Source organism: Phocoena sinus, chromosome 3 (assembly GCF_008692025.1).
Source record: "Phocoena sinus isolate mPhoSin1 chromosome 3, mPhoSin1.pri, whole genome shotgun sequence".
Taxonomy (NCBI): Eukaryota; Metazoa; Chordata; class Mammalia; order Artiodactyla; family Phocoenidae; genus Phocoena; species Phocoena sinus.
The window spans coordinates 136,064,329-136,081,778 of NC_045765.1; the positions used below are offsets into that span (position 1 = coordinate 136,064,329).

General features: G+C 37.9%; 1 protein-coding gene across 1 annotated transcript in view; it reads left to right on the plus strand.

Annotated features, from left to right (window-relative positions):
- Positions 1 to 17,450, plus strand: part of HCN1 (hyperpolarization activated cyclic nucleotide gated potassium channel 1) — a 365,206-nt gene that overhangs the window by 243,031 nt on the left and 104,725 nt on the right. The window contains exon 4 of the mRNA XM_032627600.1: positions 6,352 to 6,570. Coding sequence (XP_032483491.1) covers positions 6,352 to 6,570 — 219 coding nt within the window. The remainder of the gene's footprint in view (positions 1 to 6,351; positions 6,571 to 17,450) is intronic.

A 17,450-nucleotide genomic window follows, 5' to 3' on the forward strand; every position in this document is an offset into this window, starting at 1 on the left:
TGATCCATGAAAAATTCTTCCGGTAGATGATAGATAGATAGATGATGAATTTTCTGGGTTTGATGACTGTCCTCAACCAGAGTTTTCTCCCAAGTACCCTGTCCCACATCCAGCATCATCTTTCCAGATCCAGATTTTTTCCTGCTTAAAACATGGTCTTGCTCAAATTTCTTCACATAGTAACTTAGTTTAAACCCCTGTTGGAATTGAGAGGGGTGTTTGATATATATATGCGTATATGTGTGTGTGTGTGTGTGTGTGTGTGTGTGTGTGTGTGTATAGTCACTGTAATTTAAAACCATATGGTATCAGCATAGAAATAGTCTAACAGGTCAATGGAGCAAAATATTGAGCCCAGAAACAAATACCAATGATATACGTAGACAATATATAACAAAGGAGGCATTTTTCTGTCCGTGGAGATCAGGTTTTTCATTAGTGTGCTGTCTCAAGAGAGAATCCTTTTAGAATGAAAGAAAATGTGAACTTCATTCCATATACCAATGGAAATCACTTAAGTAAAAGATGTAACTATAAGTAAATATAAAAATAACAATTTCAAGAAAAACATTTAGGACATATGAATAATCTCAGATTTAGGGAGTTTTTTAAAACAATACAGGAAATCCAGTAGCTGTCAAGGAAATTACAATTTATTTTTCTACATAAAATGACATGTTTGTATAGCAAAGAGTAAATAGGCATAAATATTTAAATCACATAGTTAAAGAATGGATATCAAGGCTTCAAAATATTACAGTATTACAAAATAATAAGGAGAAATAAGAATTTCATCAGAAATGAGTTCTAGTTGGTTAATAAGTATATGAACATCTTCTCAAATTCCCTAGTCAGGGAAATGCAAATAAGGGTAACAATGGGTAACTATTTCTCACTATAGAAAGTGATGCAGTATATTTTTTCTTGTTTTTGGAAAAGTTACAGTCTTTTGAAAAAGTCTGGTAATATATTTTAAAATCAAATTGAAAACTTTACCTTCTGACCCAATAAACATTTTCCTGGGAATCTGATTGATAGATGTAAGGGTTATATGTATTAGGTTGTTTACTACAGAATAGATTGTAGTGGAAAAAAAACAATAGGCAAATGGATGAATTAACTATGGCATCAACAATTATATGAAGACTAGATTTTTGGAGGGATATTTCTGTGATAAAAGCAATATGAAGAAAAAAATATATGATATAATCCATTTTTATAGGGAAAAAAACCAGAATCTCAGAATGTGTGTGTGTCTGTGTGTGTGCGTGTGCGTGTAATTATATCAGCATGGGAAAAGGTACAGAGAAATCTATACCTGATTTTTAGGTGGAGAGAAAGGGAGAGAAATATGGATAAAACAAGAGTAGAAAAGTTTTCCGTGATTTGAAAGGATCAGGAAGCATGTATGATATAAATTTATTTTAACTCGTTTAAGAGAGTATGCCTGCTGAGTGTGCCTAAGGAGATAAATGAAAATGAACATAAACGCACATCCTTATTTAAAATAGTTTGGCTGCTATCTAACTGCATTATTTTGTGAAATGATACTCCAGCTCCACATGCTGCTTCCCCTCACAACTAAACAATATGAACAGAATTAAAGTGCAATCTCCACTGGACATCCCATTGGACTTTTGAATGATTTGCATTATATCTAATTTCATCAACATGAACAACATACTTTTTCTATACCCCTGTATAAAGGAACTCTTGCATTAGATTTAACATCATAATCAAAATTTATTTATTCACTCTTTCTTTTGACAATAATAAAATTGTTGAGTGTCTCCACTGAATCATGTAGTTTAGACTCTAGAACATGATCAACGTGTCATGGCCGTGCCCTAATCTATGAGGAGATGCAGGCACGTGAGGAGATCATCATATAGGGATAGAAGTCAACATGACATGTGAATACCTGGAGTTCTCTAGGAGCCCCAAAGAGATTTAAAGCCAGAAAGAAATTAATCAAGCTTGTTTTCTTTCTACCCGTTCTTTGAATGGATCATAGGGATAAAAGGCTTTTTGTTTACTTTATAGTATGGTTTGTAATGAATCCAATTTTAGTGTTATCAGTATGTTATTGAGTTGGATTTCAAGAATGAAATATCATTTTAAATAACATGTACATTCAAAATTTTTATCGAACACATTGCTTGTTAATTAAGTATTCCACTTCTTGTTCATGGAACATCTAGAATTTGGGGAACCTTAAGTGTATTCCTGAGAGTAATTATATATATATATATATATATATATATATACATATGAACTCTGTTCATTCCCCAAAATTAAAACTGTGCATGGGTTCATTATACAATTTGCGTTGTATAATATAATATACAAATAATTTTCTTTCTTTAAAATTAAATTTTATTTTATAGTTCTCTCTCTCTGGATAGTTTACTGTGGCAGCATGCCTTTATTATATAAAAAAATAAAATAAATTTCACTTTAAGAACTTTAACTCTTTCAACTAAAAGAGACTAGTTAGTTTTCATTTGTCAGCAGCCATATACTGTTCCAAAGTTTATGAGGTTGGGTTTTTTTTTTTGCGGTACGCGGGCCTCTCATTGCTGTGGCCTCTCCCGTTGCAGAGCACAGGTTTCAGACGCGCAGGCTCAGCGGCCATGGCTCACGGGCCCAGCCGCTCCGCGGCATGTGGGATCTTCCCGGACCGGGGCACGAACCCGTGTCCCCTGCATCGGCAGGCGGACTCTCAACCACTGCGCCACCAGGGAAGCCCTGAGGTTGGGTTTTTAAACCATATCATGTTCTATTTTAATCTATAAATTTGATTTTAGAAAGCCCTATTAAAACAATGAACAAAAATATCCATATAGATTCAATATATTTCTTAAATTTATGATAATTTAAGAGTTAATTTGACAAAGGCAGGGATGGCTTCATGGGTATGTGGTGTATGACCTGGCTGTTGCAAAGGGACCTACTTTGGGAAGGACCCTGTGCTTGGATTAAAGCTCTGCTACAGCCATCTTGAAATTCATAATAATGTTATCTTTGAATTTATGTTTTGTATGTGAAGTCCACTGGGACAACAAAGCATGAATATGAGCATCGGAGCTGCAAGGTGGCAGCTGTGCAGGTCCAGGCCTGAGGGCACAGCAGGAAGTACAGAAGCCAAGCAACGGGCCAGGCAGCAAGGCACACATATGCATGCCTCAGCAGTCTGGGATGCTATACGTCCCCAGTGTGGCCAAGCCGGAGCTGGGCTCAGGTTAGCAGTGGCAAAGGCAGCAGCAGTGTGACATGGAGTGGCTTCCCATGCCAGCAAGGATAGCACCATGGTAAGGGCCACCTGCCTATCAGTCTCAGGAGCCCATCTCCAAAGAATCTACACAAATATTAAATCTCTTGCCTAAGTTCCAAGACAGAACCTGCAGAGCTCAAGCAATAAACTTTATCAATAAATTATTACAAAATAAAGGAGTTCACATGGCCATTGAAATAAAGGTTATCAGGGAGTTATTAAAATTCTTGAGTGTGAAATGTCCAGATCTGAAAAATCCTGCAACACTGTAAAGCAAATATACACAAGCCTAGAAATATGGATTACATTTACAGATCATCACATATAATGAAAAATGACACTATTTTCATATGAAATTTTAAATAAGCCAGTTATTAACAAGGAAGACAATTTTTAAATTAAATTTTCCTTGTAATTGAAAATATAGGGGCTTCCCTGGTGGCGCAGTGGTAGAGAGTCCGCCTGCCGATGTGGGGGACACGGGTTCGAGCCCCGGTCTGGGAAGATCCCACATGCCGCGGAGAGGCTGGGCCTGTGAGACATGGCCACTGAGCCTGCGTGTCCGGAGCCTGTGCTCCGCAACGGGAGAGGCCACAGCAGTGAGAGGCCCGCGTACCGCAAAAAAAAAAAAAAAAAGAAAATACAGGAATAGAATACATAAACAGGCATTATGGATTATATAAAAATCATGAAACTACTTTTGGTTTCTTGTACGACCTGGGCAAGTTATAGGAAATGTCAGAGGAAATATTAAAATATCATTGCATACATTTACATTTAGCATTAAATTCAGTATAAAAGCAGTGTAGGGCTTCCCTGGTGGTGCAGTGGTTGAGAATCTGCCTGCCAATGCAGGGGACACGGGTTCGAGCCCTGGTCTGGGAAGATCCCACATGCCGCGGAGCAACCGGGCCCGTGAGCCACAACTACTGAGCCTGCGTATCTGGAGCCTGTGCTCCGCAACAAGAGAGGCCGCGATAGTGAGAGGCACGCGCACCGCGATGAAGAGTGGCCCCCGCTTGCCACAACTAGAGAAAGCCCTTGCACAGAACGAAGACCCAACACAGCCAAAATAAATAAATAAATAAAAATAAAAACAGTGTAAAGGTTCTTTGTTGTGATGGAATTGTTCTGTACGTTGACGGTGATGATGAATACAGGAACCTACACGTAATAGAATTGCATAAAACTAAATACAAAAATGAGTACACATTTAGTGAAATATGAATGAGATCAGTGGATTGTAGCCATGTCAATTTCCTGTTGTAACATTGCACTATAGTTTGCAAGATGTCACCATTCAGGGAAACTGATGAAGGGTACATGAGATATTTCTCTATCATTTCTTACAATCTCCATGTTAATCTATAGTTATTTTAAAATAAAAACTAATTTAAAAAATCACATTCAGTTTCATGAATGTGATTTATATGAAGAGTTAATCCTAATTAAAATGTATTCCATGAGAATTATCAGCTCCAAATGTACTAAAATTTTTACATTAAAATAATTTATCGGGGCTTACCTGGTGGTGCAGTGGTTGAGAGTCCGCCTGCCGATGCAGGGGACACGGGTTCGTGCCCCGGTCAGGGAAGATCCCACATGCCGCGGAGCGGCTGGGCCCGTGAGCCATGGCCGCTGAGCCTGCGCGTCCGGAGCCTGTGCTCCGCAACGGGAGAGGCCGCAACAGTGAGAGGCCCGCATACCGCAAAAAATAATAATAATAATAATAATAATAATTTATCAAAAATTTATCCTAATGTCCCAGGCTATAAAATACTCTTAATAGTTCCAGTAACAGTTGCATCAACAGAAAGATCTTCCTCAAAATTAAAAATGTATCAGAAATTATTTGTGATCTTGCATTAGCCAAAAGCAACATGTCATTTTCAATTTTATCACTGAAGATGAAATTATTAATTGTATGAGTTTTGATGACCTAAGGAATGAATTTGTCAGAAAATTATGCCAGAAAAATTTTATGATCAATCAAGATATCACAGTAGTATAGTATTACTTGTATTTTATATAGTTATGACAGCAATATTTCACTTTTTGAAATGTGTAAATTTGTGTTGTTACTCAACTAGCACTATTTTCCTAAGTTTTATAAGTAAAAAAATATTTTAAGGAAAAGTCTTTATATATTATTATCTTTAACAGTATCCTTTTTCCCTACATTTTGCACTAAAGCGCTTCAGATTTTTATTTTGCACTGAGTCTCATAAATTATGTACATCCTGGACTAGGGAGTTCGAGACAAATTGATCAAAAAAGTCCTTTAAATTTTATCAGACACTATATAAAACATATTGAACAGCTTATTTTTGTAGAATTGAGCTTAGAATAAAGTTTTGAAATGACATCAGAAATTGCATCTAATAACTAATCTCTGAAGTCAGGTTTTTTTTTCAGTGTCTGCCAAGATGTTATTTTGCTTATTTTATTCTATTTTATTTTATTATTTTATAGAAAGCCAACAAGATTCATCCATCAACAACCCTGACATTTGAATTTCAATAAACATTACTCACATTACTCAGAAAAGGCTTCAAGGAAGTCTTTTCATTTATCAGATCTGTATTTCCAAATTATGTTTATTTTTCATTTAAGACATATAGGACTAGGGACTACACAAGTCTACCATTTGGACTTTCAAAATCTAACATCATGGTTTTGATAAAAATTCCTATACTTAGGCCTATCTGCTTCACATCTATCTGCAGCATTTCTCAGCTTGCAAATATATTGCTAGAGAATGACCAGATTTCCTGGAAACTTTAAAATGAGCTAATCAGCATTCATTCATTATCCCAAAAGGAATGTTTAGTTTTTAAAATAACACATCAAAAACTGACTAGGATTGTGTATTATAACAGTAGACTATTTCTATTTCATTTTTCTGGGTAAGCGTTGAAAAACATCGTCATGTGATTAGCTACTGGGGAGAAGTACCTGTGTAAATGCTCCATTACAAGAATGTTATAATGCTTCTGTGTACGGGTCATACTTTTTCATGGATTTTCTTCTGCTATCCTAATGGTTCAGTCTACTTCCTCTTTTCTCTTCTGCTGCAGAATGACTCTTGGGGAAAGCAGTATTCATACGCACTCTTCAAAGCGATGAGTCACATGCTGTGCATCGGGTACGGAGCCCAGGCCCCAGTGAGCATGTCTGACCTCTGGATCACCATGCTGAGCATGATCGTGGGAGCTACCTGCTACGCCATGTTTGTTGGCCACGCCACAGCTCTAATCCAGTCTTTGGATTCTTCAAGGCGGCAATATCAAGAGAAGGTAATTTGTTTTATCTCTAATACGTTCAGTCAGCTAGTTTGTAAACTTAATTGTGTTCCGATAACTAAACTATGCCCTCTATCAAAACTACAATGAGATAAAATGTTTAAAGGAGGAAAACACAATCTGTTTCCATATTTTGAAGTGTCTTCAAGGTGGTCCTCGTAGCTTTTGTTTCCAATTTCTCTCTTGAATAATACATATTTTTTTTAAAAATCTGAATTTTCATTCACAGAAAAAAATAGTTACCTGTTTCAAAATGTATGAAGCTAATTTAAGGTATTATCATGGTTCATGTTCTATAATTTTTCAAGTTAAGATAATATAAAGACTTTTCTTATACAGTTAGGAAAATATGTTGTTAGCTGATTAAATGCAGAAGGCAGACATTGCACGTCTCTCTGTGCCTCTCTGCATGTTACAATCATAACTTATATTAAGTCCATATGCATAGCTGAACATATGTTGCCCTTGTAGCTAGATAAGTCACCACAGACCCTCTTTAAAATGCATATTAACAGCTGCTATCATACATTCACATGCACAATATGTTAATTTAAATGACTGGTGTTCTAAACTTTTCTCAAAAGAGAGACAAAAAGTAAATTCATTCACTGATTTATTCGTCGGATTTTTTTAATATGCTGAATTACTTTGGTTGGGACTAGACCTTGGATAATCAGCCAGTACTTATATTCTTCACCAAATATCAGTAACTTTCTGACAGATAAGAATGTGGGGTTTTTTTGTTGTTTTTTTGTTTTGTTTTGGTTTCGATTTTTTTTGCGGTACGCGGGCCTCTCACTGTTGTGGCCTCTTCCGTTGCGGCGCACAGGCTCCGGACGCGCAGGCTCAGCGGCCACGGCTCACGGGCCCAGCCGCTCCGCGGCATGTGGGATCCTTCCGGACCGGGGCACGAACCTGTGTCCCCTGCATCAGCAAGCGGACTCTCAACCACTGCGCCACCAGGGAAGCCCAATAAGAATGTTTTATAACTGAAGGAAGACTTTCTAATGCGGGAGCTCTGTTGAACATGACAGAAAGTAATGGTTAAAATAGTTCTAGAATACGTCTCTTGGTGAGTGATAACAGCTTAGACTCATAATTACTCACAAAACAGCCAAAGATCTTCCATTTGTGGCTTTATTTACAGAAGTGTTCAACACTTTAGTCACACAATAGGAAAAAAGGGAACCTAGATACTTTATTTCCCTTGAATTTAATTACGCTGCCACCAACTATTACAGTGAGCAAGCTGATGTCTTATTACTGAAGTAATGAAAAGATGAACCACCAAAATAGCTTCAAGGTTCATTTTAAAATAAAGCCTCCAATTAAACTGCAAAGAACAAAGCACATAGGAAGGGGAAAGAAACTTCATACAATCGTGATTTTTAGTAAAAATTATGCTCAATAGAATTTGGGCTAAATTTATGGGGATTTGAGATAAGACTACATATATGTTTCTGTTACACTATTTCTTTTTCCCTTTCAGTGGGTATTGCTTTTCATAAAAATGCTCTTTCCCACTTCCTTTTTGCCTACATCACTGCTACATATTTTCTTAAAAATAAACAAATCTTGGGCTTCCCTGGTAGTGCAGTGGTTGAGAGTCCGCCTGCCGATGCAGGGGACACGGGTTCGTGCCCCGGTCCGGGAAGATCCCACATGCCGCGGAGCGGCTGGGCCCGTGAGCCATGGCCGCTGAGCCTGTGCGTCCGGAGCCTGTGCGCCGCAACGGGAGAGGCCGCAACAGTGAGAGGCCCACGTAACGCTAAAAAAATAAAAACTAAAATAAAATAAACAATCTTTAATTTCTAGGACTGCGTTTATTAGCATTGTATTGCCTATTAAGTCAATTCACCATTTTTATGTTCTTAGACCTGCTCTATAAGCCACGTTTAACTTGGCAACCCAAGTTATTCAACTATGTAGTCATAAACATTTACATGCAAATATGTTATGATGTTCTTCATAATTCAAGTCATCAAATTCTTGATCTTACAAGTGCTTAATAGAGGGCAAGGATACTGGGGTAACTTTTTGTTACTTTCTGACATTTGAAGCAATTTAGTCAGGAATAGCTGATTAAAGAAATATAATTTTTTTTGGTCTCCAAACCAAGATCTGTCAAGAAGTTTGGTTCTAGAATACCATTTCCATTTTCTACTCAGCATAATTTAGGTCTTAAAGACATTGTGTTACTTTTTTAAATGTATACTTTTATGAACAATAAATGTCTTATTTTCAATTCAGTCTTACAGAATTGTTCTGCATAATGTATGATTGGCTTGCAGCTTCCTTTGTGATTTGGCCACTTTGGGGGTTTTTTTAGATAAAATACTCATAACACAGAATTCACCAGTAACTGTTTTAAAGTGTACAGTTCAATGGTGTTCAGTCCATTCATAATGTTATGCAAGCAGCACCACTATCTAGTTGTAAGACACTTTCATCCTTTAAGCATTAAGCAGTCACTCCCCATTTTCCCCTCCCCCATCCCAAGGCAACTACTAGTCTGCTTTCTTCCTATTGATTTCCCTATTCTATATATTTCATATAAATACGATCATATAATACGTGACCTTTTAAAATATTTTTGCGGCTCATCCAGTTTGTATCATGTATCAGTGCTTCATTCCTTTTTACGGCTGATTAATGTTCCATTAATTAGTTAATTAATGTTTTGTTTATCCATTTATGAGTTGATGGATTTTGAGTTGTTTCTACCTTTGGCTACTGTGAATAGTGCTGCTGTTAACATTCGTGTACAAGTATTTATTTGCGTACCTATTTTCGTTCCTTTAGGTGTATACCTAAGAGTGGAATTGCTGGGTCATATAATAATTCTAAGTTTAACTTTTTGAGGAACTGATTAATTATTTTTGTAGTTAGTTTTTGTCTTTAGGAATTGGAACCATCTGCCATGGACGTCTGCAAAATTAATAGTGATACTACTTTCACTGCCATGTATCCAGTAACATATTTTTGATGCAAAAGAAGTGAGCTGTAACCAATAGCTATTATAGTAGCCTTTCAGAATGTGTTGGTCTTCAACCACCTAATCTGGCTCCAGAATTCATTCCTCTCCATCACTTACCATATTCTTTGTCTCAGGTGAACATATTTTTAAGTCTAGTCTGCTACAAGTCACCTAGCCCACTATTTTAGTTTGGAATCTCAGAGTCATTTAATTCTTCCTTCCCAGGGAACATCTCTTCAATCTGGATCCTCCAAGTTTAAGTAGTTCTATCATCCCGAGCAGTAGAATAAGGTCCTCTGATTATGAGATCCTAATCTACACAATATACCAATGCTGATAATCTGACAGGGTTATAGTGTCAATCATCCTCATTGTTATTACTTTCTCTCTTGACCAAAAAAATGTGTGATGATCTTTATATTGTCACATTGCAGGTTAAACTTGGACTTGAAGCACATAGTATGCTGCTCATTTCATGAGCTATCATATTTTGTATTCTTTTACATTTCAGACAGCTATGTTTCCCCCTTCTCTTAGGTATAGACTTTATGGTGTAAAATGCATAGTATTTAAATTGTGCCTCCCCTGATGCTCTGCTCTGGATTACCAGCAGTCTGCATAGTTTCTGTTACTGGTTACTGAAGAAGCTCAACTTTGAAATATCCAAACACAGTGGTTTGGTTTTGTTTTGTTATTTTTATCTCCAGTTACGGTTTTTATTTAGTGAGGTTCATCTTTCCTGGGCAAATTAAATCTTTCCGCATCCCTACCCAGGACTTTGTGGGGCTGGAAGAGCCAGGAGTGAGAAAGCTGGGCTTGCCCTGTAGGCTCACTTCTCTCTCCTATTATAAGCCTACTAGGAGCTGCTGTTATGTCTTCTCATCAATGTGGAAGATAGCAGTGAGGAGGAGAGGGAAGGGAAGAGGCAGTTTGGATGCACCTGCTAGAGCTGTTAAACTAGTGTCCCTGGGTGGGTCTGGCAGATAAGTAAAACTGGCACTTTCTTTGAGAGATCCTTTGGGCATTTTAGGTGAGCCCCATTGAGTCCCTGCACTTCCCTAGAAAAGGCCCTGAGAATTTGGCAGTCATCTGCAGCCTCTTTCTGCTGAGGGCTCCTTGCTCTGCCAGTGGGCACTCTTGGACAGGACCGAAGATGTAATGCTGGCCCTCTTGTATCACTCAGGTCTGGTCCACAGAGAAGCCCTCATGCATCCCTCTCTTAGCGCATCTCTCAGCACTGCTGCCTCCTCCACCAAAGCAAAGAGGAGCCTGTGTCTAGCCTTCTTCAGTTCCTTGGCAGGAGTCAGGCCCCAGTGTCCACAGGCTATTTACATGTTTTCGGAGGTGATCAGACCCCAGACTCACGTCTCTCAACTAGTGAACTTACTTCAAAAATCCCCAAGTGATTTTCTTGAAGCTCCCCCGACAGGTCAAGTGTTAGAAGATAGCCTCCCCTATCCCAAAGCGGGCTGGGAAAGGGACTCAGAGAAGAGCAATCATTCTCCTCAAAGAAATCAGTTTCTTATCATCAGGAAAATTCTCACTCTACTCTCTGACCTCTGTAGACCTGCAGAAGTCTTGATCCTTGGATCATCGTTTACAATTGTAAACCCATGTAGGAGAGAGGAGCCTCAGAATATCTATCAGATATTCTGATATCTCAGATAAGCAGTTCAGTGAACATGAGGAAGGAAGAGTAAGGCCTAGTCTAGCAGCTTTTTAGACCTTTTTTAAATCTCAGCTCTTCTCAAAGCCTCTTCCACAGGTAATGGAAATTAATCATAAACATACACATATGTATACATATATATGGTTTATTGTTGAATTACGTATATAATTGTTTCCTGGTCAACTGAGTTTGGAAATGTTGATTGAAACAATGAATTGAAAAGGTTTTTTGCTATAAATTTGTGTGCCCTGAGCATTAAACATTTTGTCTCTGCCCTCTATGCCAAACCCCCATGTATTTTTTTTTTTTCTTTTTTTTTTTTGCGGTACGCGGGCCTCTCACTGTTGTGGCCTCTCCCGTTGCAGAGCACAGGCTCTGGACGCGCAGGCTCAGCGGCCATGGCTCACGGGCCCAGCCGCTCCACGGCATGTGGGATCTTCCCTGACCGGGGCACGAACCTGTGTCCCCTGCATTGGCAGGCAGACTCTCAACCACTGCGCCACCAGGGAAGCCCCCCCACATGTATTTTAAGTGATTAATGTACACTTTGGGAAACACCTATCTAGACATACTGCTCACAGTGACCATTCCTTTTTTTTAAACTGACCTTGGATAGTTACTACCTTCTCTAGATATATCCACAGTTCATCTAGTCTTGAAATGAAACTGCTTTAGATCACTGTGTCTTTATACTGTTGTATCTTAGTCCTTACACTTGGGCACCCCTGGGACGCCTACTATTATATCTAAACTTGTCACTCTCTTTCCTGTCAAATAATCATAGTTATAGCAGCTTTTAGGTGTACAATTTTCCTTCTGTAATAAGCAAGAATTTTAACACAAAACACATTATGAATTTAGAGTAAGAAGTTTTCAACTCCCTTGGTGTACCTGATGTACATGAATGATTTTTAGTGTGAAATTTGAACATGACAACAAATATTTAATTGTATGAAGAAATTATCAAATTGAAATAACTTTATACACTGAATAACTTCTGAATCCAGGAAGCAGAGTGTATATAAATCTAAGGCAGGTGCAGGAATGATTTGTTTAAACAGACTGTGCTTTCTAGTGATAGAGCACAAGGCAGTGAACCAGTGCTGCCCTGGGCTTCAAATATTGATTTTGTTGCCTAAAATTGTAAAAACTACTGATTCTTCATTTAATAATGATAAGAAATTGAAATTCCAAATTTATCCAAATGGACAAAATTTTATCATGTTGGCAAGTGTTTATATGATGTCCATTAAAATCCCTTTGGAATAAGGAGGTACAGTTTAATGTAAGTAGTCTCTCAACCATACAGGTGAGTTATATGTAATCCTGCATGAAACCATATTGAGTTATACAATTTTATGTAATCATATGAAAAACACTATATCCTAAACCAAGTCAGTTCAGACAAATATTATTTCCTTGGTTTTAATTCATAATCCATAGATACTTATTCTTTCCTTGTAAATGAAGGACTATAGTCAGGACTGTCACATAAATTTCTTATTCCCCAGAAATATTTTTAATCAGTCTAATCTTCCAAATTTGTATAAGGCAAGGTTATGACCAGAGACAAAAGGCTGGACACTAAGACCTGCTCTCATTTTCAAGCTACTTAAATCCCATTTGCAAGAAAGCAAATTTCAGGTCATTTAAAATAAAGTGATTATGGCTAATACATATACTTTCATGGTAATATGCCCTTCAAAAAGAATTTGGTTGGAGGACGAATGATGCCAAACCAACTTTTAAACTCTTATGGATCTCACGGCCAAATCTCTCTTCCAGCCACATAATTATTGTTCTCGCAACAAACCAAATGATTCTGACCTGCCTCCAGAACCTTTCATCCTCCCTCCTTACATACTTTAATCCCTTTTAGTGTTTACACAGGTTCTGCCCTTCCCTTTGGAAGACTGTGACACCTTCCCTGATTATCCCAAGCTGTAATAATCTGTTTATTGTGTACATTCTCTATGTTCAGAGGGAATTTAACACCATGATGGGAAGACCTGTGTCTTTGTTATTGTGTATTTCAGCCACACACATAGAAGCCTCAGTGCTGCGATACTCAGAGGGGACGGTGAGGATTAAGAATATTTACAGGTGTCCAAATTTTTTTTTTATTTTTGCGGTACGCGGGCCTCTCATTGTTGTGGCCTCTCCCGTTGCGGAGCACAGGGTCCGGACGCGCAGGCTCAGCGGCCATGGCTCACCTGCTCAGCCGCTCCGCGGCATGTGGGATCTTCCCGGACCGGGGCACAAACCTGTGTCCCTTGCTTTGGCAGGCAGACTCTCAACCACTGCGCCACCAGGGAAGCCCACTGAGCGCATTCTTAGTGGGAAGAGGTGGCTCTAAAATCAATATACATTCATCAAAATGTTTCATGGGTTTTCTTCATTATTAGTAAATGCCTTCTTCCTTCCTTTACAAATGAGAATGCCATGAGCAAAACTCCCACATGGTTCCTTAATTAGTTGGAAAGATTTCCAATTCGGCTATACTATATACTTTTGCTTCCCAGGAGCTGAATTTTACGTACTCTGGTATATTAAACTGGTAGTACTGCCAAACATTCTCAGGCCAGGGCAACCCTCAGACTGGGAATATCTGCGAGATTTTCTCATAGAAAAATAGCAGTGCCATAACCCTTGTGTTAGCTTCATGTGGCCACTTGAGCTGCTAACAAATTGGGCTCCTGGCAGAATAATACTTTATGTGATCAGTTGGGAAGAGTGTTAGTACATTAACTGAGTACTGTTATAGAGATAGGTACAAGTAAAGGTAGGGAGCTTGAGGCTGTTAATTTAACCAAGGAGAAAAACAGAATTTTGCCTATTGTAAATCTCTTTCACTAATGATTTTCAATCTTTGTATTTTAATATATCCCAGTGGTATCCCTTTCACTCGGTGATACTTTCCGTACCAAAACTCAGTGGTATATGCTGAAATTTCCTGCATTTTGTTGTGGGTATTCATGGTTTCAGGACTGTATGAGTTGCTAAAGATTTGTCCTCACCAATCCTTCTTTAGTTCTTTGCAGTTTACATTTATCATTGACAGCATATCTGATACCTGTTTCTAATGGCTCTAAAGTAGAGTTGTATTTTCTACTATTTTCTTTTATTGGTTGATGTATGGATATAATTTTTTTAGAAATGTTTGAATTTTCATTTGAATGTCCTCCTTGAAGTTCTTTTTCAAGTGTTTTGCTGTATTGTATTTGTGTCCCTTATATGTCATAAGACATAAGTACACTATTAATCACTTTTACAGGGCAAAAGCTTGTCACCAGGGATCCACTAATCTGACAAAAACCTGCAATGGACAAGAATCACTGCATGTACTTGGATTTGTTTAGTTAGATCACTGGGATCCATTGGAAATGGGCCTTGAAGAATGTAGAGGAAATCAACAGGCAGAGATGATCACCACTGGAGAAATGCCCCAGAAAAGAGCCCTAATTGTGAGAAGATTCTTGGCTGACAGGAACAAAATGTGCAAAGGCCCAGAGGTGGCCATGTGTGGGGAATATTGAATTGTCTAGTTTGAGTGAAGTGAAAACTACCTTGCTGGGCAAAGTGTGAAATTAGTTTCGGTTACGGTCCATCTAAGAATAGTTTTCAATGCTGGAGGGATGAGACTGTGCATTGGGAAAAGGATAACCCTTGCAAAATTTTAGCAATGGTAGTCATTGAAATTGTCTTTTAAGAAAGTAAATCACAGTCGTGCATGAAATATGGTGTACTCCTAACCTAGATTGTAAGGGTCCAAAAGCAAATAGATCACTTCATAAATGCTTACTGATAGAATCATTAGCCCAAATATATTAACAGAACAAGAATGCCAGCCTTTTAAGTAGATAGGGACACTCTGATCAATAAAACTGCTGGAAACAACAGTCTTTTATAAAGAAGTAGGATCCCAATAGTCTTTGGAGTTAAGGTGTCATGTGAGTTGAGTCTCAAGTAATCCACTTTTTATCCATGTGATGCATATTTATTGAATGCTTACTATGTGTCAGGCCTGGTACAGGATGCCACGCATACAAAGTGAGCAAACAGATATGGTACCTTCTCTCATGATGATTCTTGTAGTACAGTAGGGGTGAGGGAGGGGCATGACACAGTAACAAGGTTCACAGAAAGCAATAAATTATAAAAATTTTAAAGTGCTAAGAAGGGAAATGTGAAGGTCTGCTAAGAGATTTTTAGTCTCTGACTTGATTCATATGGGATGTGGTGGGAGTGGGAGAGAAGCAAAATTAATATTTAGGAAGAGACCTGAAGAATGAATGAGGTAAGATAGTGAAGTAAACAGCATGGGAAAAAGCACTGAGTGTGAAAAAGCTTGGCGTGATTCAGGAACAGACAAAAGGAAAGTGTGACTAGAGCACAGAGATAAGTGAAATGGCTCTGGATGAGACTGGAGAGACTGACATGGGTCAGGGTGGATGGCACCTCACAGGCCTACTTAGCCATGTTGTATTTTAGCCTAAATGCTATGAGAGTCTAGTAAGAATTTGACGCCAAAGAGTGGTACAATTAGATTAGATTTTTTTAAAAGAGTGTTCAGTCAACAGTGTGCCTAATAGATTAAAGTATAGCAAAAATAGCCTAGGGCTCTTTGTCATTACGTAAAGGGGCCAGTGCTAGGATTGGTGGAAATATTAAATTGGGTGGAAATATTAAGCAGGCCATTCCACATTGAATAAATAGTACTCAGGGCAAATGCTGAGCTGCTATAAGAAGAAGATCCAACAAGTCAGTGCCCTAAAGAACTGTATAATTTTGCTAATAAACTCTGCGTGATGAGAGGCCAGGTCAGTGGGATGACACTGCTCCAGGTGGTCATTTGCAGAACAGATTCTTCCAAGTTGTTCCTCTACTATCACCTGGAACCGTATTTTCCAATATTTTATATGAATTATCATTACCTGGAGAGCCTGTTGAACAGATTTGTGGACCCCACTTCCAGAGTTTCTGATTCATTAGGCCTAGGGTAGGGCCTGAGAATTTTTATTTCCAACAATATCTCAGGTGCTGCTACTGGTCCAGAGACCACCTTTTGAGAACCACTTCCCTAGGGTATTGTTCTTGTCTGCACGTTTGAAGCTATGCTTCGGACATGTCTGCCTTCTAGCTCATGATGAGAGGAAGGAGAGAGATACACATCACTTCTACTCACATTCCGTTGATGAGAACTTATACCTGTTGATACTCAAGGAGGCTGAGAAATTTAGTCTAGCTGGGCAAATTTGTGACCAACTAGCAACTCTATACAATATAGAAGAGACAGAGAATGGATTTGGTGTAAAACTGGTGGCCTCTGCCACAGATACTAGAGCGAAAATGAGTCAGGAAAATGCTTGAGATTTTCTAGGAAGCGTACATTTTGGACGGGTTATAGCATACTTGAAAAACAATAGTAGATACAAGGCCTAAAGCCATTTGTACCGGTTTGGTAAGTAATGGAGAGCCATTGAGATTTTGAATATATCCTGACTCTGTAAGAAGAAAGATGATAGAGAATGGGGAGATATATGGAACAAGAGATGATAGAATAAAATGGAAGAAAGAATTTATGTCTTCCATTAAGCCATCTGTTAGTAAAATTGAAATGGGTTATCTAGAATGCTTCTAATGCACTGTGTCTTATCTACCAGGGGTAATGAAGTGTCCTTAAATAAAACATTAGTGAGATGTATATTCTTTATTAAAAAAGATATTACTCTTAAAAAATCTATTATATCAAAATCTTAGGTACCAATAATTTTATCTTCCCTTGCTTTTCCGTTGTGATCTGATCATACTGAATCACCACTGTGGATTTTTTTCTGTCATTTTCAATGAAAAACAATTCATAAAAAACAGAATTACACCAGATGTGTCATAAAATAGCATTCACTATTCACTATCTGAAGTAGGATTTTTTTTTTCTGAAGATTATATGAAATGAAATAAGAACTCATGAATTTAGAACTGAGTATACTGATAGTCTGAACTTGAAATACAAATTTAGAACTTGGATATACAAATGAAGCAAGTATAAACCTCTTTGATGCAAAATATTTTCAACTTTTTTTGGACTATAGCAATATTTTACTTAAACAATATTTTACTTAAATGCAATATTTAACAATAACAAAATACAATATGATTATTGTGTTTATTATTATCCTATTGTTAACAATAACAAAATAACAATAACACAAACTTAATTAAAGTGTA